Source organism: Lepidochelys olivacea, assembly GCF_965140295.1.
Source record: "Lepidochelys olivacea isolate rLepOli2 genome assembly, chromosome: 12".
Taxonomy (NCBI): domain Eukaryota; kingdom Metazoa; phylum Chordata; order Testudines; family Cheloniidae; genus Lepidochelys; species Lepidochelys olivacea.
The window spans coordinates 5701626-5724597 of record NC_140422.1 but is presented as its reverse complement, the minus strand read 5'-3'; the positions used below and the strand labels follow the sequence as shown (position 1 = coordinate 5724597).

Genomic DNA, 22972 nt, shown 5'->3' with positions numbered 1-22972 from the left:
TAAAAAATAGTAAAATCATAGTTCTGATCTTTTAAAAAAAAAATCACATGTGGATTGCCAAGAAACATTAGCAACTTTAGCTGTGAACCACTGCTTTCCAGCTCACAAGACACTCACTCCTCAGCCAACCAACAGGTACTTGTTTGACAGCATTGGTAGCAGAGTGCTTTTGGCTACAAGAGAGCAGAAGTAACCCTTTCAAAAAGAACTAGAGAAAAAAGTCTGGAAATGAACAGAAAGGCATTTAAAAAGGGTAAGAAGCAAAGAGAAAGAAACTGGGAGGTATATAGGAGACAGGGCAGCAAAACTACAAAGCTGCAGTTTTACCTTGCAAAAGGGCATCCCTTAAAGGGATTTAAAATAAAGTTGGATTAAAAATGATAGTATCAGGTAGTACACCCCCTTCTGAGTCCCGGTGAACTGTTTTTTCCCTGTTGCTCTAAAAAACCCATACAAAAAGGGAAGATAGACAAAGTGCTATCCCAATGCACAAAAATAGAAAATGCTCTTTTTTTAAAAAAAAAAACAAACACACACCTCCTAGTGTTACTTGTAAAACCTGAGACTAACTGAAAGAAACTAAGTCTCCTTAAAATATTTCTGTTGGTGCAGTTGTCCACCCATGTTCAAGTGTGCACAAGAGTGAAATGAGAGTTACAAGTTCAACAGGCTTTGTTCTGCACAGCTCTTTCAGTCAGATTGCCGGTGGAATCTGTCGTTGGTAGCTACCAGTGTGGTGCTCTGCTCTTGTTCGGTAAGTCGGCTGCGTGTGTTCCCTCTGTGCCGCCTCCGCTCTGCGCAGATAGCTAACACAGAAGGCTCCGAGAGAACCCCCCAAAACCAGACTCTAGTAAGGTATGAAGGAACCCGAGCCAGGTTTATTGTCAAACGAAGCACAGTAATAGTTCCCTGTAGACTCTACAGGGCATACTACCAATTTGTGCTCCCTGGCAATGAACACAGTTCAGTCAGTGGCGGGACACTCCACTGTCCCCTAGGCTGGACAAAGATGTGAGCTCCCGAACCTACTTTTATACAGTTGCAGGACCGATTACTCATCGTAGTTCAAACGAATCTATCCATCATGTTTTTCTTTTGACCCTGTCTTTAAGATGCACCTGCCTGTTCCTTGTTATGTCTGTGGAGTGTTCTGATGCCATCCTGGAGCAAGTTCCTCTCATTAGCACTTGTGCGTGTGCGCATGTGCTTTTAACAACCTTTTCTTGCCAACTTCTGAGAGTGGCACCTGCCTCTGGCTCACAGCCCAGCTTTGCTTAACACTGCCTGGAAGTACTTTGGTTCAGGCTTCAGACCTCAGACTGGGCCTCTGATACAAGAGTGTTTCAGGGCCTTCGCTTACTAGAGGATCAACTGGTATCTTAAAACAAAGGTTACAAAAAAAACTTCTCTCAATGCCAATGAGGAAGTGAGGCAACCAAAATTTACAGTAGGCTAACTGAAAAAGGTTCAGGTGTCCACTCATTCATGACATCAGTTCATTTTAAAATACTAAACCAAGCAGAGCTTCACATACAGATGAAAATTATATGAAATTAAGTATTCAGTACCAGCATTCTAAAAATTGTCTAGTGTACACAGACAGATGCTTTCCCTGCACCTATTAAAGACTTAGCATTGAGGTACTCCTACGTACAATTGTTTAGACAATTGCAGTTAGTTCACAACAGAAAAATATCACAACTCAACACAGAACATTTTAGTTTTGACCCATTCCACAGAGGTTTGGCTGAAGAGATTGATTTTGCACATCAGTGAAAGTTAGCGTTCTGATGGCCTGCCAGAGTAAATTCTATGCTCACTGACTCCAACATGTTCACTCTTGACTAGAAGCAGGGTGCAGTTTGAGTCAGCTAAGCAGCCTCAGCTGATCTCAGTTGTCATAACAGTAGTAAAGCGGTCTTTATGCAGTTAATCCTAAACTATACTGACTTTTACATTAAAGGAACTCAAACTGTACCTAAAAAAATGTAGCCACACCTGTGCTTTGTGCACTCCTGTAAGCTGTGGTTACTCTAATCGACTGCATTCTACTGAGGCAGAAGTTTTGAAAGGATCTTTAAGGGTGGGATAAATATAGCCTATTGCAATAGTCATACCTGGTGGTGAATAAAAGTATCACCTCTTCCACATTAGCAATGTTAGACCATAACTACAGTCCAGACCTGTTTCCTTACAGATGTTGGGAGTCAAGCAGTCGCAACCATGTGTTAACGGACCGTGGGTTAAAAGGGCCATGCTGAAAAAAGTGTCTATGATTCACTTAGAAAAAAACGCCGTTATTTTCTGCTCTTTCTGGCTCGCATTTTTTCCCCTCTTATGAAGTCTCACTTGCCACAGATGAATGATTTCGATATTTTCCGCATTTTGCTCCTCCATAAATCTTACAACAGTTTCTACAACACTAAGGGCTTCTGTGGGTGAAATTTTGACCTTTTCAACGACATCCTCACCATCACTTTCGTGGTCCGACGTAGCCTTGCAGCCTGTTAATATTTCTTCCCCGGACAGAAATTCTGAAGTTGGACAATCTTCATCCATCTCCAGCCACTTGGTAATGATTTCCGGTGACATATCCAAACTAAAACCTTTTATCATTTGAAAGAGAAGAAGTTTACCTTTAACCTTTATCCTCTTTTGTCTGAGTACATGTTTGTAGGACGCCTTCTTCCAAAAATCCTTCCATGTCTGGCTCTGAATCAGTGCCAGACTTTTGTCTTACTCCGTCCCAAGCTTTAACTAAATAAATTTCCTTCATGTTTAAGGTTTCAGAGTAGCAGCTGTGTTAGTCTGTATTCGCAAAAAGGAGTACTTGTGGCACCTTAGAGACTAACCAATTTATTTGAACATAAGCTTTCGTGAGCTACAGCTCACTTCATTGGATGTTTAACTGTTTCAGGAATTTGGAAATGCCTGAAGACGTGCATGACACAATCACCGAAATCAGCTCCCCTCAATAACTGCTTTTAAAATTCTGAAGAATGCCCTGGTCTAAAGGTTGACTTTTTGATGTTGCATTGAATGGCAGGTATAGCATTCAAATTTTTCCATCACTTGATACCAGTGATTCGGCTGGAGGATGGGCTGGACAATTGTGAAGTAGCAAAAGTGCTTTGGCTTCGAGTTTCTTCAACTGCAGAGGCTTATGAACAGCTGGAATAAAGCTGTTGTGGAACCAATCTCATCATCCAAGCATTTTTCCTGTTAGCATATATTACTGGCAGTTTGGCTCTATGAGGTGATTAAAGCAGCGAGGGTTATGAAAGCTGCCAACAAGAAGGGCAAGCTTATGGCTGCCCATCTTATTACTACAAAAAAAAAGTCACACGATCTTCTCTTTTTAAATCCAGCTGTTTTCTGTGTCTCGTAATTAAAGGCTGAAGTCTTATCAGGTAGCAGTTTTGCAAATAAAGCTGTTTCATCACAATTATAAAGTTGTTCTTCGTGGTAGTCTTCATTTTGTAAAATAGATTTTAACTCGGCAGGAAACGCATTCACGGCCGATTCATCGGTTTTCTCCAGAAATCAATACCTGCGCTATGCCATGACGCTTTTTAAAATGATTTATAAACCACTTGCTGGCTTGGAAGGATTCATCCCTTTAAATTTCCAAATTTTGTCACTTGGGCTTGAAGAATTGGCCACTTAGCAGCATTCCTTTCAGCCTTTCCTGGGCAAACCCCATGCACATGGCTGTGTCTACTGTGGGTTTTGCTGAACAGCGCACATGTTTTCGCCTAAGCCCCGTGGCAGAATCGATATTTTGTACAAAGCTGTTCAGTTTAGATTGAGGATGGCTAAAAAACTAGAGTAGATTCAGCAATCCCAATATCTTTTGAAACTTTGGCCTGGGTTTCTCCACTATTTACTCGTTCTACAGTGTAGGAACGCTGACGCTTGCCTTCTGCCATTATATAGGCATATGGTTAAAATTTTCTAATGTAGTATATATCTATATCTATATCTATATCTATATATATATATCTCTCTCTAGCATGACTAAACATGTGCGATACGTCTTTACCAATATCGGTAAAGACGTACCACACGTTTCCGCTCTGCACTTCCTGTCGATTTCTAGGTCAGTGAGTTAGTGAGCAAAAATTTTAGAGCTACATAGCAAGTGCCTGTACTGCGTGTTAACAAGTCTCCCGTGTTAAATACGTAGCACTGGGAGGCATGGCGCTACCGCACATTAAGCGGATTCACACGTAAACGGGTCTGTACTGTACTAGCTAGTAACAGAAAAGCATTCTTAGTTACTGCTGCTACCTGGAACTGAAGAATAATCAGGCATTCAGAAGTAAAAGACTGAATCTCTTTACCACAGATTGGACTTACTCCAGTAGATGCGGAGATGCTAACTGCACTTACCTTACTACAAAATCAATTCAAATTTGGTTCAACTCACAAGGTACAGATAGGTCTCATTCTGGTTCTAGTAGATCCTTGCCTAAAAAGTTTCAAGGCAATTTGACACCACTTCTAGGAGGAGCTTGGTGCAGAAACAGTTCTGGCAGGACATATGAGGACTGAAATACTTGTATGAAAGATGCAGACCACCTGTATACATTGTGCTTAACTTCCGTAAGTCAACATAACTAGTTCCTTCAATTTCAGAAGCAGAGTGCTTTTTGGCGAAAGACCCTGCAGGCCAATCTTCTACTCTGGACTACAGAAACTTTCTGTAACAAACCACAATGAGCTCTAGTACTTACAGTCGGATTTAGAGTAATGTGCGGAGCCAGCCCTCCCAGAGAGTAGACGTTGATGTCATGGTAACTGTACTGAGGTTGTGGAGGAACGGATGCTGTACAAGTGGTGTTAGTAGCTGGGGTTGTAGAAGCAGCTGTAGAACATAGAAGTTGTGAAGAATTCTTTAGAGTTGCTTCCTTTCTAGAAACTAATTCATTAAGAAACTAAAGTTCTATGCTTGTCTCGTACACTTGGAAAGTACATCATTTGAAAAATTAAGCTTTAACCATTTAATCGCAAAGCTTCTGAAAAAGCAGGGTGATAAGCCAGTAACAGCTTACACCATATCTCCACCTTAGCTTGTAGAAAGACAGCATTATTTACTGTGTCATGCACAATTATAGCAATCCTTGGCTACTTTTCTGCAAGTGCATCTTGCCACCCTCCCCAGCATACAGTATTTACAGGTTATTTACACCATCCTGATATATACCATCATTTCCACTCATTTCTTTTGAAAAAAAAGTAATTTAGTCTATAGTTTACGCATCTCACTTCACTGATGTCCCAGTCTGTCTGTTCAAGCACTGAGACTTTGTAATTGTACACTTTTCATTCAAGCCCACTACATAAGATTCTTTTATGAGATAGCGTAAGTTACACAGGACTGCTTACTTATATTACACTTATGAAGAGTTTAAAAACAATCCTGCAGAATAATAAGTGATCCTCGCTATCCTGCTTTTTTGTTTAAGGCCATGGTGCATACACACCCCAAGCATGTGGACAGTTTTTGGTACATCCTTCACTGGGGACTGCAGCTTGACACCATGACATGTCAATGACCCAAGTGCTCTACCAGTGGGAGAGCACCAACTCAGACAGGTCAAAGGATAGGGAACAGATGAAAAGCAGCCCACTGGTCTCCATATCAGGGGATAGGCTAAACAACGTACCCTTGTAAAAAAACCGAGCGCGCCATTCTGGCAAACAGCATGACAAATATGGGAGCTTTACTTGTCCCCTAAGTGATATCTGGGAAAGGAGGGAGGGTTCAGTTTTTGGTACATGCAAACATGTCTAGAAGCTCTCTCCTCAATTCCTTCTCCAGATTCTGGGTTCTCACCAAATATACACTATCACTAAACCCTGCTGCTAGAAGTAATTTAGCAAGCTTCATTTTAAACTTCAAAAGCAGCCGATTGTATTTTTGCAATACAGCTGAAACTCCAATTACTTACTGGTTGTGGTGATCGGTGGTAGCTCCTCTGGCTGTTTTACATCCTTCTTTGGAGCAGATAGCTGTTCATCCAAATTTTTCAACCGATCCTTGTCTTTCAGGAGGTTTCCAGGTTTCAGCTCATTGATGTCTAGTGCAAGGTTCTTGCAGAGCACCTCAATCTCAAATTTCAGATTTAGCTGCACAACAATTCCAGTATGATCATTTTAGGTTACACTAATAAAGGAACCCCTCTATGTTTTCCATTTTACCTCTCATATCTTAAGACTCTAGGCATTAGACCAATATTCTGCAAAGGGACTGTCTAGAAGCACCAAAGTTAGCACCATGACTAAATAAGTTATCTAAATTCAGTCAAATTAAGCAATTCTTTAAAGATGGAGTTGAGGACTGAAGTCTGGAAATCCAACAGTCTTCCTGCATTACATTTTGCTAAGCTGATCAGTCAAGAAAATCCATTAATGTTCAGTAAGTGTAGAAAAATGTTAAAAGCAACTTACTTTTAAGTCATGTTCTTGATGCAGCTCAGCTAAAACGTTCATGATTGCCATCGTCCAGGGGTTTGGAGGCCTGAAAACCTACCAGAGAATTGGAGAGAGGTGTATCAGACAAAGCAATTCCTTTCCAAAAGGTGTAAATTAAAAAACTCAGCACAAGTGTACTTTAAAACACAAACACATTAACAGCAATTTGTATGGCTGTGAAAGAACAAGGACATATTTTTCAATAATGGCGTTTATGTAGAGTATAGCAATATTCTGTCCCAGCAGTACATTTGGGGGAACACCTCAGTTTAGCATTAAAGTTAATTCCAAACAGGAACATTAGAAGGAGCCAGTTCATTGTGGTTTTCATTTGCCAGATCAACACTGCCATTGCAGAAGTAGAATTGGGGAGGACAGAAAAGCTGATCCAGGAAGGAGAAAGGGACACAAAGCTCATGAGATTTAGAAGAAAACTGGGCTCTGGGACTTTCCCCATTTGTGGGCAAAGAGGAACAATGCACATATATTCCAACCAACCCTTTCTTCCAGAACAAAAAGAAAAGGAGTACTTGTGGCACCTTAGAGACTAACAAATTTATTTAAGCATAAGCTTTTGTGAGCTACAGCTCACTTCATCGGATGCATTCAGTGGAAAATACAGTGGGGAGATTTATATACAGAGAGAACATGAAACAATGGATGTTACCATACACACTGTAATGAGAGTGATCACGAAAGCTTATGCTCAAATTTGTTAGTCTGTATTTGCAAAAAGAAAAGGAGTACTTGTGGCACCTTAGAGACTAACAAATTTATTTGAGCATAAGCTTTTGTGATCACTCATTACAGTGTGTATGGTAACATCCATTGTTTCATGTTCTCTATGTATATAAATCTCCCCACTGTATTTTCCACTGAATGCATCCGATGAAGTGAGCTGTAGCTCACAAAAGCTTATGCTTAAATAAATTGGTTAGTCTCTAAGGTGCCACAAGTACTCCTTTCCTTTTTGCGAATACAGACTAACGGCTGCTACTCTGAAACCTTCCAGAACAAAGTGCAACATCTACAAGATCTCTTTTCCCTTTGTTCCCAGGTCACAATATCTCTAAACTCTGAACACCTTGTTTCCATCCATTTCCTTCCCAATCACCTGACATAAGATATTTAGTTTTGAATTAATCGTTTGTTAAAAAATCTACATTTAGTTTACATTTGTTACATGATATTTTGCTAGCTAGTTTGGAGAGCTACTTCAATAGTTAGGTCTCATTTAGCAGGTTTGAGTTCACTTACCACACTCCTGACACTAGATTCTAAGACTTTGGCAACAAATGGCACTACATAAAGCAACTCCTGTTGCCCCTTAACATAAGCCTCCAGAAGTAACGATTTCACATCCAAATCCTAAAAACACAAAAATATGTCAATTAAACTTGGGGGTGGGATAAACACTCCTATTTCTTGTAGGGCTACAGTTTCATTATAGCATTGACATTTGCTGAATCAAGACCTTAGAATTTTATGGAGCTGCTACTTTTTGTGGGAAGTAATTACTTCGCACACAAGATAGTAAACATTTCAAAGTGTACCTAATGTGTATTTATGGAGACAAAGTTACTTAAATATCACAAAAGTATGGATTTAGGAACCTTTGATAAACAAGGTATCAAAATGTTCATAAGCCTTTTAAACTAGAGAATCAGATTTTTGTACTTCAGCAAACTTGTTGTACAAAAAGGAAAGAACTAAGAGTTTAGCTGAATTTCTTAAGCTTGTGACAGATTTGAAGTCAACAGGTTTTTGGGGACAGATTAGGAGCTCACCGTGTGCAAGATGGGTTTATTTTTAGCCAGTGTGATCATTCCCAGCCAGTGGCCAAGGTTCTTCAGAAGGGAACGGTCAGAGAAGTTGGCTGCAGCTTTATCTGATGTCAGTAGCACCTAACAGATGATTAAAAAGGAGAACAACAAACATAAAACTATGAGATAAACACCCAAAGCCAATTTAAGCATTTAATACACATTGACTTTAGAAAGTCTTGAGTTCTAGACCACTGAAGTATTTAGCTGCACTTTAACCATGAAGGAGACAGTCCTTTGACTTGAATACACTGAAACTATGGTTTGTCAAGTTTCTAGGAACAGTCCCCCTACTAGCCTGTCCTGTAACAAGAACTACAATAAGTTCTTCTCCTTCAAGGAGCCTAAAAAAGTAAACTGACAAGATATAGAAAAGTACAACTCCATGCCAGGACTACCACACCTATGTATCTTGAGAAACAGCTAGAAATCCCTCCTACCTAGTGAGACAGGGTGTGGGTGAAGTGATATCTATTTTTATTAGGTCAACTTCTCTTGGAGAGAAGCTTCGAGCTTACAGAAAGCTCTTCAGGCCTGGAAAGAGTACTCAAACCATGTCTACACTACAAAATTATGTTGACCTAACTTATGTCAGCATAGAGACACTACAGTTAAACTGCTTGTATGCACACTTGGCTCGTGTCAGTGATGCATTTCCTCACAAGGAGCACTTTATCAATTGTATTGTCAGTGTGGGGCATTGTGGGACAGCTCCTGGAGGCCAACAAATCCACATAAGCAACGCAGTATTTACACTGACACTGTTGATCAAATTACATCAGTGACTCTACACCACTCGGAGTGGTGTTACTAAATCAGCATAGAGGGGCACTTCTGTTGAAGGAGACAAGTTTAAGTGAAGACACTTTGGCCTCTAGGTCGATGCGAGGCTCCTTAACTCAACCTAAGTGCACAGTGTAGACCAGGCCTTAGGTATCACCACTAAATACAAGGTGGAAAGGACTGTTTAGCGTAAGTAGCTAATGCACATTTCAAGGGACCATTCAAGGTGAAGTGACCTGTTAACATCACCTTCAATGGTCCCTTGAAAGCTTCTTATGATTAACAATTTGTTTCACTTCGTATTTAGCTGTGACACTAAGCACATTTCCCAGATGTGAAGCAGCTGTGTAAGCCTTCGAAAGCTTCTCTCACCAACATAAGTCTATCCAATAAAAAGGGTATTACTTCACCCACCTTGCGTTGTCTCATACCCTGGGACCAAACATGGCTACAAACACACTGCATACCTCCCATAGAACGGCATGTAAACCATCAGCAGTGAAGCATAAGTAGTTAGTTTCCCAAATATAGTTTGAGTCAGTTCTGGTCTCTGAAAACCTTTTAAACATGTAGTTCTGTTCCTTAGCTTACAGTAGCATCAACCAAATAGGTGGTCAGTTGTGCTCAGAAGAGTGCCAAGGAATTATTTTGCACTACAGCGTAACCTATAGTGGAGAGAAATCCCATCCACAGGTTTAAGAATAGTGCTAATTGACATATACTGCCAATTCACTCCCGTTTTGTAGAAATGGGAAGTGGAAAATGAAAAATTTCTTATGTTAAAACTGGGCTGGATTTCATCTTCCCCTGCCTGCACTTCCATTTTCATTTTAACACCCTTCTAACCAGGGGGTCACCAAATGGAACTAACAGACAGCAGGTTTAAAGCTTCCTTAAAAGGAAGTATTTCTTCAGACAATGCACAGGCAACCTGTAGAACTCTGCCAGAGGATGTTGTGAAGGCCAAAACTAACAGGATACAAAAAAGAATAGATAAATTCATGGAGCATAGGTTCATCAATGGCTATTAGCCATGGTGGGCAGGGATAGCATCCTTAGCCTCTGTTTGCCAGAAGTGGAAAATGGGAGACAGGGGATGGATCACTTGATGATTACCTGTTCTGTTCATTCCCTCTGAAACAACTGGCATTGGCCACTGTCAGACGACAGGATACTGGGCTAGATGGAGCTTTGGTCTGACCCACTATGGCCGTTCTTATGTTCTCCCTCACACTTCTGTTGCCAAAGCAGTACACAAACTATGCTTCCCTCAAGCTGCTTTACTGCCTTAACACCTTCCATGCAATCTTTTCCACTTGAGAACTCACTGAGAAAAATGGCCACTATCATTCATGCAAACCCTTAAAATTAAGGCACACGACTTGTGGATTAACAATTAAACACTTCGCAGAAGACATTTTTAAAAACATGATTGCCTTGAGATTAAGTTTATCCAGCAGTAAGCCAGTATATTGTGTATCTGCATGGCTTTGCCCATTTAATTCGGGGGTTGTCTACACCAATTTACAAGGTTACAGTTAAACCACTGCAAACCGTGTGGATACTTACTTTTGTTTAAGACTATCTTGTTTAAATTTAGCTTCAACATATCAACTTAAGCTAAATCAAAAATGAGCCCAATTTAAAACAAGTAAGAGCATCCACACAACCTTTTTACTAGTACAAGTGAGTTGATTTCTAATCACACCTTTAAACCAGCCAGAACTCTTGCCATTTAGACAAGTCCTTCAATGGTGTAAACTGTAGGATCAAGGACTGACACCCCTAGATTCATCATGTCACTGCATGTCTTATTTAAAAGGACTGGCACTAGTGTTTTGCTTCAGAAATCCTACGTAACGAACTAGTCAGTTCCAACAGGACAATTTAATTTCTTCAATTTATTACAACGAATGACACCTATAAGACATCCATTAACTGGTCAACATTTTCCTGGATATGCATTCAAGAAGGCTCTATCTGCAACTCCGATTCTTGGTACAAATAATAGGTACAGTATTTCAGCTGGCCGTTCACTATAGTCTGTAAGCACAAGTATTTAATTAAAGTCTATCCCAACTGCAATAACGTTACTATAAGAAGTTGAAAATTAACAAGTCACTGATAGAGAAAAAAGTAGCAACATACTGCTATCAAGCCAGTCAGTTTACACACTGAAGTCTTCGTTGTCAGATTCAAAACCTAGTTATCTAAACCGAAAGCGTTGTTATACTAAACAGGTTTTGTAATAGATAACTAGCAGCCAAAAAAATGTTGATAGATATTTCCTGACATAAGCTCAGTTACTCCAAGTCTGCTGAACCAGGCTTTTTGGAACTTAGTAGTCCTGTCCAAAAAAACCCAAAAACCTTACTCTACATGAAATAAAATTGAGGGATTGCTCCCCTTTCTATAAAGTTATGATTGTTAAAATAATGACCATCTGGACACTGTCTTCCCATGTTATATGAAATTCTGAATGGTTTAATATAAAGATTTAATTCAAATGTTTCAGAAAAGCATTTTTTAATTTTGTTGGATTTATGTATGTTAACACCAAAACAGATAACTAGTCTATAGAAAAATAAGTAAACAGCAGTTGAACATACTACACCTGCCCTGGAGTCTCCCAAGCAGTTGGTTTTATAACTCCATTTTCCCTTTAAAGAAATAATCTTTTCTGTGTGTAGGAGGGGGGAGATTTTTTTGTTCAATTTCTAACAGTAGCACAAAAGTTACCTATACAGAGTGCTGTCAAATGCAAACATTTCCCCCTCTAATCTTTCACGTATGTTTTTAGGTATATAATTCTCCAGATGCAAGTGCAGTTTTTAAGTTGATTGTGTCCCTATTAATGTCTCTTTACATTATTTTAATTGTTAGTAACCAACAGGCAGAGTCAACAGAAAGAATAATACACCATTGTAAGGTCTCAGTCTTATGGAGGTATGCAGTCTGCTAAGGAAAACATCTTTCCCCCATCCTCCCATGACAAAAAGCTTCATAATGAACTTTTGTCCCTGTCAACCAAGCCTTGCAGGAGAGTGCTCAGCCAAAATAGTAGCACAGGTAGATACCAAACCTACTCAAGGTTTAGAAAGGGCCATCTAAAAGGCCATTTGTAGTACTCAAGGCACTTTCCTACCCACATTATGAAAAAAACTTGTCTACTTGATAAGTTATGGATAATTTAGAAGTTCCATGCCATATTTGGATAGCAGTGCAGTGTCTGTATTATTGAAAACTTCAATGAAGTGTCAGAAGAAAAGTGATATACTACCCACCTTGATATTTCTGTAGGTTTCATTCAGAACCATCTTGTTAAACTCTGGATTCTTAAGAGTGTCAAGGAAATTTGAGTATAGGCTGTGAAAATTTGGCTCAATACTGACTCTCTTCATCACAAGATACTGTGAAACCCAAGGCATGAACTCTTCTTTCACAGTTTCCTTCAGCTCCTCAACCTGGCTCCACCACAAACCAAAAATCACAGAAATTACAATGAAAACAGATTGTGGGCAAATGACTTGATCAGTAGTGATCATAAATTTTACTAAATATTTTAGTGTTTGTTTTGACTGAGTGATTCCAGAACCATTTTGGTCATTCAGGATTACTTTAGCCAATGAATCAACTTAAATCTGTTTCAAGCACTAGAGTGCAGTATCCCCATCTTTTGTGACATTTTGGATGTTTACTACAGTACAGATCATTAAAGAAAGTTTAATTTAGTATAACTTACTAAAGGACAGCCCTGGACAAGGAAGCTGTCTGTACACAGAACAGAGACCCTGGGTGGCTGCACCAGAGTAGGTTTCTACTGTTAGCATGTGTCTAAACTCTAACCTAGAGACTCTAGTGGAAGAGGAGAGCAGCTTACTCTCTGTCTATACAATCCTTAGCTCTGATCATAAAACAGGTATTTGTTGTGGTTGCATTTTCTGCAATGTGAACACTTGTCTAGATCACACCAAAAACAGCCATCAAAGTATTGTCCAAAAAATTATATGACTGGTACAAAACATTATTATAGCAGCTACCTACTAGGAAGTGTTCCCCTGAAACCAGAGGGGAAGAGAATGTGACAATACACAGTTCTAGTTTAGACAAATGATATTGCTTTGTGACAAGAATGAAGCAGCACCATTGAACAAGAGCAGTTAACTATTCAAAGATTACTGGATACCACATATTTCTTTGATGTGAAATATAGAAACACTAACAGATTCATAGATACTAAGGTCAGAAGGGACCATTATGATCATCTAGTCCGACCTCCCGCACAACGCAGGCCACAGAATCTCACCCACCCACTGGTCATTACTATTTCATCTTGGTACTCTTGTCTTTGGGAGAATTGTTGAAAATAGGATGAAAAGAATATCTTTTAGAAGGACTTACTTGAAATCTAGTCCATTTTAAAAAGTTAGTAATAGTTTCAAGTACTAGAGCGGTCCCTGAATTTGCCATCAAAATTTTTTTTTTTTATTAAACAAAGCATGTTTCTGTGTGACACCTACCCCTGTACATCAGTCGCACCCGAAACTATTTTAAAAAAAAAAAAAAAAAGACCAAAAAATGTAAGCAATGAGATTTCAAGTAGGTCTCCCTAAAAAGGGGGGGGGAAATGGGAGTTATTCAATGCAGTGCTGTAGGAATATACATCTTCTACTCCCACAGTAGAAGGGCTACTAACTCAAGACTCTGAGATGAGAGGAAATTAGTTAATGTTTTACAAAATATAGTTGTAGTTAGATTAAGATCTACAAGGTTTGTTTTTGCAAGAATTTCTGTTCACCATCATCCATGACATTAGAACAGATTACTTCCTGCTAGAAACAGGTAATAAAATGAAACAAGGTAACGTTCTGTCACACTTGCCTTCTGTGTCATATTTGATTGAGACAGATTATTGAAGATGAAAGCAATTTTTTCCTGAACATTTTCTGGGGGCTCCACAATTCTCTCAGTCTGATCCGTTGCCACTAGCAAGGTATCAATGTTGGTTGTATTAATGGAAGGCTGTAGAAAGAGAATGACAATTAAGAAAAAAAACATATTGCAAAGAGGGACAGTATTAAGAGGCAAGAGGTCAAGGAGGACTTTTGTTCAGTTTAAAGTTAGTACTTTGATCTTCTATTGAGAAAGATGACCTAAAGAGTGGAAAAAATATAGTGTCTATGAAGTGTGACTATTCAACCCAATCCCCATTCATTAGGTCTATAGTTCCACTATTTAAAAAAAGGTACCCTGCAACAGAAAAACCATGTTACCCCTTAATATTTGCTAGGCAAAAAAGCAATATTAGCCAAAGATTCAATGGCAAAAGGCTGCCCTGTGAAGAACAAAAAGTTACTTACAACCAATGACAAAAACTTGTAAGAGACTAAATGCTTTAAGCTACAAATATGAATCCAAACAGGATCACAACTTGACAACCTAAAATATAAAACTTCTCATGACTGGTTAACCTCTAGGTACTCACTGAGAGCCAGCTGTTTCCATAATGCTGTTCTTCTCCCAATAAGAGCCCCATGAAGTGATGGGTAACTTACCGGCACATCCTTTTTGAAGCTGACTCCAGTTGGTCGCGTGATTGTAATGGTTTTTGCCACAGTGGTGGGGGTGGTGGAGGTGGTTACTATAGTGCTGACTTGGCCAGCAAGAGGAGCTTTTGCTGGAACCTGAGCCTGGGCCTGAGCCTGGGCAAGTGCAATACTTCCAGGGGTGGTGATTGAACCCTGCATCTTCACAGGAGGGTCTCGGGATTGCTGCCCATATTCAATGTACTAGAGTGAGGCAGACAAGAGAGACGCTAAAATCCACACATGTAGCAATGAAACTGCATCCTAATACTAGAACCCTCCCAACTCTAGCTCACTGCATTGAACTCTACAGAAAGTTGCAGTCTGGCAATTTTGTAGGAGAGTTTCTGGGTAATTCCAGAACCAGAATTAAAATCTCTGTATGATGTAGAACATTCGTAAATTCACTTTAAAAAAAATCTAGTAAGCAAAACCTAGAGATGAATTCCCTGTTAAGAAAAGTTCTACCAAAGAAGCCTCTTTTCAGTCCCTGCTTATTTAATGGTAAAGGGCTGAACGGTATGGCCTTCAGAGGCATGAATGCTATCCCCAAGCTAGACAGGCTGCTGCTGAGTGCCACAAGGCTTGACTCCATTCCAAGTCCACAGACAGCCACCCAGCATTCCCCACACTGCTGGCCTGCAGAGTGAGAAAAATATAAAGGAGAATGTGTGATCAAAAGACCTACTATGCAGAGTGGACAAGAAAAGTCTTCCCCAAAGACTTCAATGACAGTATAAAGATAGAGGAAGCCTGAACCATGCAGTGATCAAGGAAAAAGCCAGTTCCAATAGTCTGCCTTAAATTTCTGCACCCACAGAAGGAATCCTACAGTGGTAGACTCTCTTTCCATAGTGGTGCACTTGCCTAGATCAGTGGTTCTCAAACTAGGGGGTGTGACCCATCCGGGGTCACAAAGTTATTATGTGGGGGGGTTGCAAACTGTCAGCCTCCACCCCAAATCCCACTTTAAACACCAAAAAATATTCGCCTCCAGCATTTATAATAAAGTTTTTAAATGTATAAGGGGGTTGCACTCACGGGCTTGCTGTGTGACAGGGGTCACCAATATAAGTGTTTGAGAACCACGGGCCTAGATATTTATAATGCACCAATCAAAAAGTACACAGATGCCAGATGTATCACTTGAGACAGCTATGAAATTGCTTTATTTGTGGAGTAAAGGTATTGTCTACTTGATGTCATGGCAGACCTTTATTTTTCCTGAGCTGCAACTAAACATTCAAGAGTGTGGCCTTAGGATAACCTTCTGTACATGCCTCCTCCCACCCCACCCCAACAGAAGGATCATTGAGACAAACCCATAATCAACATTGCTTTTACTGTTTGGACTACAGTGCATTCCCTTTATTTTGATCAGACCTTCAGGAATCTAGTTCTTCTGTCCCTTGTTTGGATTACTTTTTAGCAGGTCTGAACACAATTTGATCATTAACCACAGAAGAGAGGCATTTATTCAATAGGGAAGCCCAAAATTCTGAAGGAGACAGGAATATAAACCGAAAGAAGATTCATGGCAAGGATTAGATCTAAGACATTAATACATGACATCACTTTTTAAGTGGCAATATGCCCTGGATGGCCATATGGCTACACAGGTTAGGTACTTATTTCAAAACAAGCAAGCCAAATAAACTTACAGAAAAATGGAAGGCACTGGTTCCTACCCCTACTGCCATTTCCCCAAACCCAAGGAAAATGCATTCAAGTCTATAATTTGCTCACACAAAACATTAAAAATTGTTTGTATTTTGTGTTTATGGACTTGTACTGTCATACAAAACTTATGAAAGTTTAGGCCATTTTTAATGCAAATACAAATCAACTCAGTAGATGGTTTCTCAAATTAATGAATTAGTTCTATCATTTTTAAACACTCACCTCCTGTAGGTGATGAGGGAACTGTATAAAGTGACTAATAGAAGCCAAGTGCTGACAATACTGGGGATAGTCCTTCAATCTGTCAACAGTAAAACTATCCATTAGTCAGAGAGAAAGCATGAGCCCTGATCAAGAACACACCACAGAGCAATACAAACTGGTTACTGGCTATGTTGCTCCCTTAACACATCAAAGTTGCTTCTAAACTTTCCAGCTCTGCTGCACAAGTGATTTTTGTATGAGGATTTGTTGCAAAATAATTTGAGAGCAGTTACCCTTGCATTGCACTGCTATTAAGTCCAATTAACCCATCTATTCCCAAATATTTAACATCTAGACAGTTTACTATTTAGCAAGGCAACAATCTTACTAGACGCTAAATTGTGTTTGCAACAATGGCAGTTTGATTATACTTCTAGTTGAATGTTTAGAACTACCCCCTATACCTGACAATGAAGCCTCTCCCTGTATGTACAGTGGTTTTATTCTGTGTATTTGCAAATGCAAGATGGTTTCATCAATTTTATTAGTGCTTTAAGTTTTAAAATCCCATTTATAATGGTATGTGCATTTTACCAAGAGAAGTAACAAAGGCTGCTGAAGTATTGCTTTTGTCAGTCTTGACAGTGCCATTTTATTCTGCTAGGCTAGAGAATGTTAATAGCTGTAACAAGACATCCAGCTATACAAAAACAAACAGCTGTTGGAATATTTCAGGCTACATTTAAGATATACAAACAGCTGTTTCTATCTTAAATGTAGCCTGAAATATTCCAAGGCTGGATAAGGTGATAAAGAAGAAATTGTGGAATAAGGACAGAAGCATCTCAGGTAGAATCATGTTTTTAGAGCACACATTTAAAGGTGCTACACTGGCACCTTTGAATTAAGGAAGTCTTCTTAACTATAAGAATAAAGTGTTTTCCCTTGTGTCTCCAGTGATACCTATAGAGCCAGACTTTCTGGACAGTTTCGCCATTTGCAAACAGCCTATATTCCTTGCCCCAAATACCTGGGAAAGTCTACAAGTGTCTGAGAAAGTGGTCTCACTGACAATATTTCATAGGCACTTTGTGGAAAGAGGAAAAATTAAGCATCTGCTGGCTGAAACGTACGCAGATGGTGAAGTTTGGAGATTCTTTGTATTACTACAGGGGTATTTCTTGTAACCCTATAGATAGCCAGTTAAGTAAAACATTCTGCAACATGGCTCATCTGAGATGATTTAACACTTTAGTGCAGGGACCAAAATTTGGGTTCTATAGCAGCACTTAAGTGTCTGACCAGTCTCACACTTAAGCAACTTCAGTTACTCTTGAATGATAAGGGTGCACATGTACAGAATTCTTAACCAGGGGAATCAAGCTTTACCAACTTAGTCTCTAAAGTACTGATATACCACCAGCCTTAACACTTGACTGAATTAGATTTCATAAAATATGGTCAGCTGAATTTTAGAGATAGAGATGTTTGAATGTAGTTTCAACCTATGTTGACTAAATGTACTATATTTAACACAAACTGATTATCTTCCGTGGGCTGAGAGAGAGCTTGGAATTGGTGCATTATGTTCAAGTTGTGAGATTTGCAAGTATTATGACATATACCATTAATCCTGTATTGCTACTACTGAAGCACATAACTAGAGCAGACATAAGTTTAATAAGATATCCCATGCATTTTTTTTTGAAAGATTACAAAAATCACTCACCTATTTTTAAATCTATCTAGTGCAGCAATACCAAAATAGTACATTTTGGATGCAAAAGGCTTTCGTAAGGCTTCAAGAACATAGCGCAGGGCCAGACCCAATGCCATGTAAGTAACCAGTCCTTTCTCTATTATCCCACCAAAGAGGCAGGCTGTTATGTGCAGCTCTTTGTCTGGGTATTGGGGGAAAAAACGGTACTCCTCAAACAAGTTCCTCAGCATACAGTTAAACACTTCTCGTTCCCGCTTAATGTTGGAGTCCTTAAACCTCTGTAGCATTTCTAACACCTGCAAAGAAATAGAAACTGTTACCAAGAGACTTATTTCATCTCAGCCCTTTCACACCAGTGGGTTCAAGAGCACCTGCAACTAGTCACTAATGTAAATTGCACTGGGAAAACCCAATTCCCAGTGCAAAACTGCCAAACCTGAGGGCAGGAATCTATATGTAAAACTCAAATTTATTTATTTATTATTTAAAGTCTTGTCAAGAAATGGTGGGACAACTAGCTTTTAGTGTAGCTGTTATGCAGATTCTGTGGATGCTAGAAACCTCATCTGTTTGTATTGTAGCTTTCTTACAATTTTTCAGGCCAGTATCTTTTTTTGCAAAAGCTTTCAAGTAGTTTGTCAATCTGACAGCACTGCTACATTTACAGGTCATGAGGCTTCATTTCAGCTGTACATATTCAAATTGGGCTAAGTTTATGTACATACTATCAGCCCAAAAGTATTAATTTTTAAAGCACTGAAAAGTGCAATTATGGTCAGAAAAGGGACCATGTTAAAAAAACCACTACCTCTCATTCAGATCTGCTCTCTACATATCCCAGGTGATGTCTGCTTTAGGCCTTATTTTATTTTAAGAAAGACCTCTTGTTAGCACAGTACAGCTAACAGAAATGAGAAAGAAAGCTAGATTTTATTTGGTTCAGAGTACATTCTGATTGCAGAATCATCGGGATAATACACAAGTCGCACACCCCTCTCATTTGAATTTCATTCTAAGGTTGAGTTTATAGGACTGGCAGTTATACAGATCTTTAGTTGTAAATCTGATTGAGTTTGATCAAAACATGGAATCCCAAGAAGTCATTTTAACTGGTATAATAGTTTTAAATCTTCCCCAGGAATCTCAAAATAGTCACGAAAGTAACATTCAAGGCTTCACAACAGGAGTGTTTCAAGCACACAGTAAAGAACGAGTGTGCAAGTACTTTACATACTAATTGTGCACCTCACCAATAACTAATTATGCCCATCTGTGCAAATAAAATGTCAGACTGTACTAAGTAGCAGCCTCATATGCATGTATATTGCTTTTAAAAAGGTGATTTTTCTTCAAACCTGTGGCCTCAGCAAAAAGGAATAAACGAGCAAAATCCTATTTTACTCAGGTCAAATGGACAGTTTATCCATTTTCTTCAAATCCTCAGACATTCTAGTTTGTCAGAACAATACTTCCAACATGCTTGCTTCTGAGTTAAAGACAATCCCTTGTATGTCATTTTAGCAGAGTAATTACTTTCAAATTTTTCCCCCTTCAATACACATGAAGTAATTGGAAATTCAGCATTAGATTTTTACAGTATTTGGACTGTGAAATAATTGCTGGGGGAGGTTCCCAAGAATATCTGTTGTAGATTAGACCTGCTACAGTATTGCTCATAATTTCATTTTTTCCTTTATCAGATAGAGACCATGTTTATATTTATACATTTGTCAGATTTATTTGCAATGGTCTTCAAATGAGACTTTAATATTGCTTTGTATTGCTCCTAAATTTGATTCTGAAATACAGGAAGTAGAGCTCATTAAACAGTGCTTTTCAATAATCCGTAAGTGTGCAAATATATTTAGAGGGACATCGTTAACTTGAAATAGTCTATTTCAACAAGCAAATTGAACTTAGCCTCGGGATTATACTTGCCACTGAGTCTCCCTGATATTTGTGTCTCTTTAAAAAAAATTTAATAAAGTGTTTTCCTCTCCCTGTTGTGCGAGACACCCAAGAAAGGGGAAATTGACTAGTGACAGGAGGAGAAAGTAAACCACTACACAGTACTGTCAAGTGTATAAGCTAAAACTGAAAAGAGCATTTTTCACTTGTCATTTATAGTAATTTTAGATGTTAATTGCATATGTTCATTCTTTTCAGATAAAAATATGGTTTAAGTTGACGGTGTCCCTTTAAGCTTTGGCACCAATGTTGAATACTTGTGCTTGGATTTCACATGACTAGGTCCATCCAATTTAACATTTTCAGCAGCTAGAACTTAAAACTGCACTTAATGCACAAGTGCAACTGGGTGTTTTTACCCAGTGTACCACAGACAGGTCCTTGAAAATTTGTGCACTCAATTTACTTCCTCAAACTGCAACCAAACAAAAAGCAATGTTGCTATTGCCTCAATATTTATTAAAGACCTTAAAGAGAATTAGTTTCAACCATAAAACAAGTCTCTGGACAAGTGATGTGATCATTGCAGAAGGAAACTCACCTCATCTACAGACATGGTGGGGTGTGGTGGATGATTATAAATGCGCTGAAAGTAGCTGTTTGCCTCATCATCTATTTCTTTACTAAAGTGCTGATTTGCCTCTGGCCACACCTGAGATAAGTCAGCTGTTGGGAAAATGGACAGTAAAGAGTAACATCCGAGTTAATTCATTAGCAAATGACTTTTTTCTTGTTCTTTTCAATTCATTTTCAGATATCTGTTCAAACATATGTAGAACCTACTTAATCCTCTTGACAGGGCTGATATGCTTTTAAGTAGTTTTTGTTGATTTAATGAGCACATTTTATTTAAAACCATGGGTCTGTTAACTTAGTAAGATTTGTGTTTCGCTAACAGTGATCAATTTGAAATAAACTGAATCTTAAGCTAGTGCTCCTAGAATATATTTCACCTCTAAAATTAAATTGAAGCCTAACCCAATGTGCAAGTGAACATAAAAAGAGCATGCTACACAACACTAACATGCAGACAGTCTTTCACACAAGCACTTTCAGATCAACCAGTGCACTTCAAGCCAAGTCACTGAATGCTCAGCCCAAGTAGCAGAAAGAGGGTCAAATCAACCTCCAGCTGTATGTTCACTGGGGACCTATTAGATTAGCTTTTCACACATTCAGTTTTATGGACAAGCTGCCAGGTAGTGGATTACTGACATAATAATGTCTGAAAGGTTTAATATCCGATTGCACATCTTAGAAAGTCACCAAAGCAAACGGTGTGAAATTTGACTGTATGCAGTCAAGAGATACAGCTGTGCCAGTTACAGCCAGACAGACTCTTGGCTGGACTGGGGAGACCAAATATTCCGTTCTCAGAAACAAACTAGCCTGAATTTGTTTTTCTTCCCAGTTTTAACATCCTAATTTACCACTTCCTCCCTTTATTAAATCCTCTGATTGGTAATATCCCACTTAAAGCACCTCTGGTTTATTAGTTCTCTACATAATTTCATTTTTGTAACACTAATCTCTCACACACATATATATATAAAACCCCTTATAAAAAGATGGGGCATATTTTGTTCAATATACAGCAGAACAAAGAAGCAGAGCAACACTGTTCATGCAGATTTATAACATTTCATTGAGCTATTTACTTCACTATAAAACTGCTTCTTTCTACTCCCTCAGGGCTACTCTGCAAGCTTCTAATGCCAGCAGTTTTAAAGTAGCCGGTTTCATGCTGCAGAGTGAAAACCAGAGCCATATTTCTGGGATCTGCCATCTACTGGCCGCAAGCCTGCCCTGGAGGAAATGCAGGTTAACTGCAGACCACAGTCACACTTCAGTCACAGACAACACTACCACTTACAAGGTTTCATCTTACTCTGCTGGAATGTAGGCTGGTTCAGTCCAGATGTACTCAGTTTCCTTTGCACGAATGGATCGTTGTTCACTGCAGGGAGGCCAAGGGCCCCAGTCCCTATACCAGTTAGGCTACCCGTAGTAAGACCACCTACTGGGGCCAAACAAGGTATCAGTCATCTCATTTGTACTCCACTACTTGCATGTAGTAAGAAAAAATGATTATTCCCACAAACTTGACCAGCTAGGTCACGTAATAACTATCCCCATGTTATCCAATTTCATATGCAACTCTTTAGTCCATAATGATGGGTTTCAGAGTAGCAGCCGTGTTAGTCTGTATTCGCAAAAAGAAAAGGAGTACTTGTGGCACCTTAGCGACTAAAATTTATTTGAGCATAAGCTTTTGTGAGCTACAGCATCCGATGAAGCGAACTGTAGCTCACGAAAGCTTATGCTCAAATAAATTTGTTAGTCTAAGGTGACTCCTTTTCTTTAGTCCATGTTACGCTACTTCAAGTGGTCTACTGAAGTTTGTCAAAAGGCTCAGATTGCTCCCAATCAAAATTTCATCCTTTTATTCATATGCAGCACTTTAATATACTTCAGAGGGTCTTAAATGGGCAAAACATTCCAAGAGGTCAGAACTGCATACCCATAATTTTTTTTTTTTTTAAAATGGGACCCTCCCTTTATTGAAGTACATTATATTGATTTGTTTTGCTGCACTGAGCACTTTGGTGTGGAAGCGGGAGCAAATTTTAATTAAATCCTAACAAATAAGCATACTGCTGTTCTTGCCCAATACCTCTGACCAAGGCAACTGTAGCAGCACTTGAACAGTTTGTTACCTCAAAATGCAAACA

The 22972-nt window shown here is 39.1% G+C and overlaps 1 protein-coding gene across 6 annotated transcripts in view; it reads right to left on the bottom strand.

Annotated features, from left to right (window-relative positions):
• Positions 1-22972, bottom strand: part of CNOT1 (CCR4-NOT transcription complex subunit 1) — a 91048-nt gene that overhangs the window by 29924 nt on the left and 38152 nt on the right. For 3 of the 6 annotated variants that reach the window (XM_084644570.1, XM_084644575.1, XM_084644573.1), the window contains 12 exons: positions 22114-22260; positions 20782-20906; positions 18282-18568; positions 16571-16649; positions 14639-14872; positions 13965-14105; positions 12368-12547; positions 8265-8381; positions 7735-7845; positions 6454-6531; positions 5955-6132; positions 4737-4867 (listed from right to left, as the gene is read on the bottom strand). In XM_084644570.1, the coding sequence (XP_084500696.1) occupies positions 4737-4867; positions 5955-6132; positions 6454-6531; positions 7735-7845; positions 8265-8381; positions 12368-12547; positions 13965-14105; positions 14639-14872; positions 16571-16649; positions 18282-18568; positions 20782-20906; positions 22114-22260 (1808 nt within the window). The remainder of the gene's footprint in view (positions 1-4736; positions 4868-5954; positions 6133-6453; positions 6532-7734; positions 7846-8264; positions 8382-12367; positions 12548-13964; positions 14106-14638; positions 14873-16570; positions 16650-18281; positions 18569-20781; positions 20907-22113; positions 22261-22972) is intronic. The other 3 variants (XM_084644572.1, XM_084644574.1, XM_084644571.1) reach the window with 2 other exon arrangements.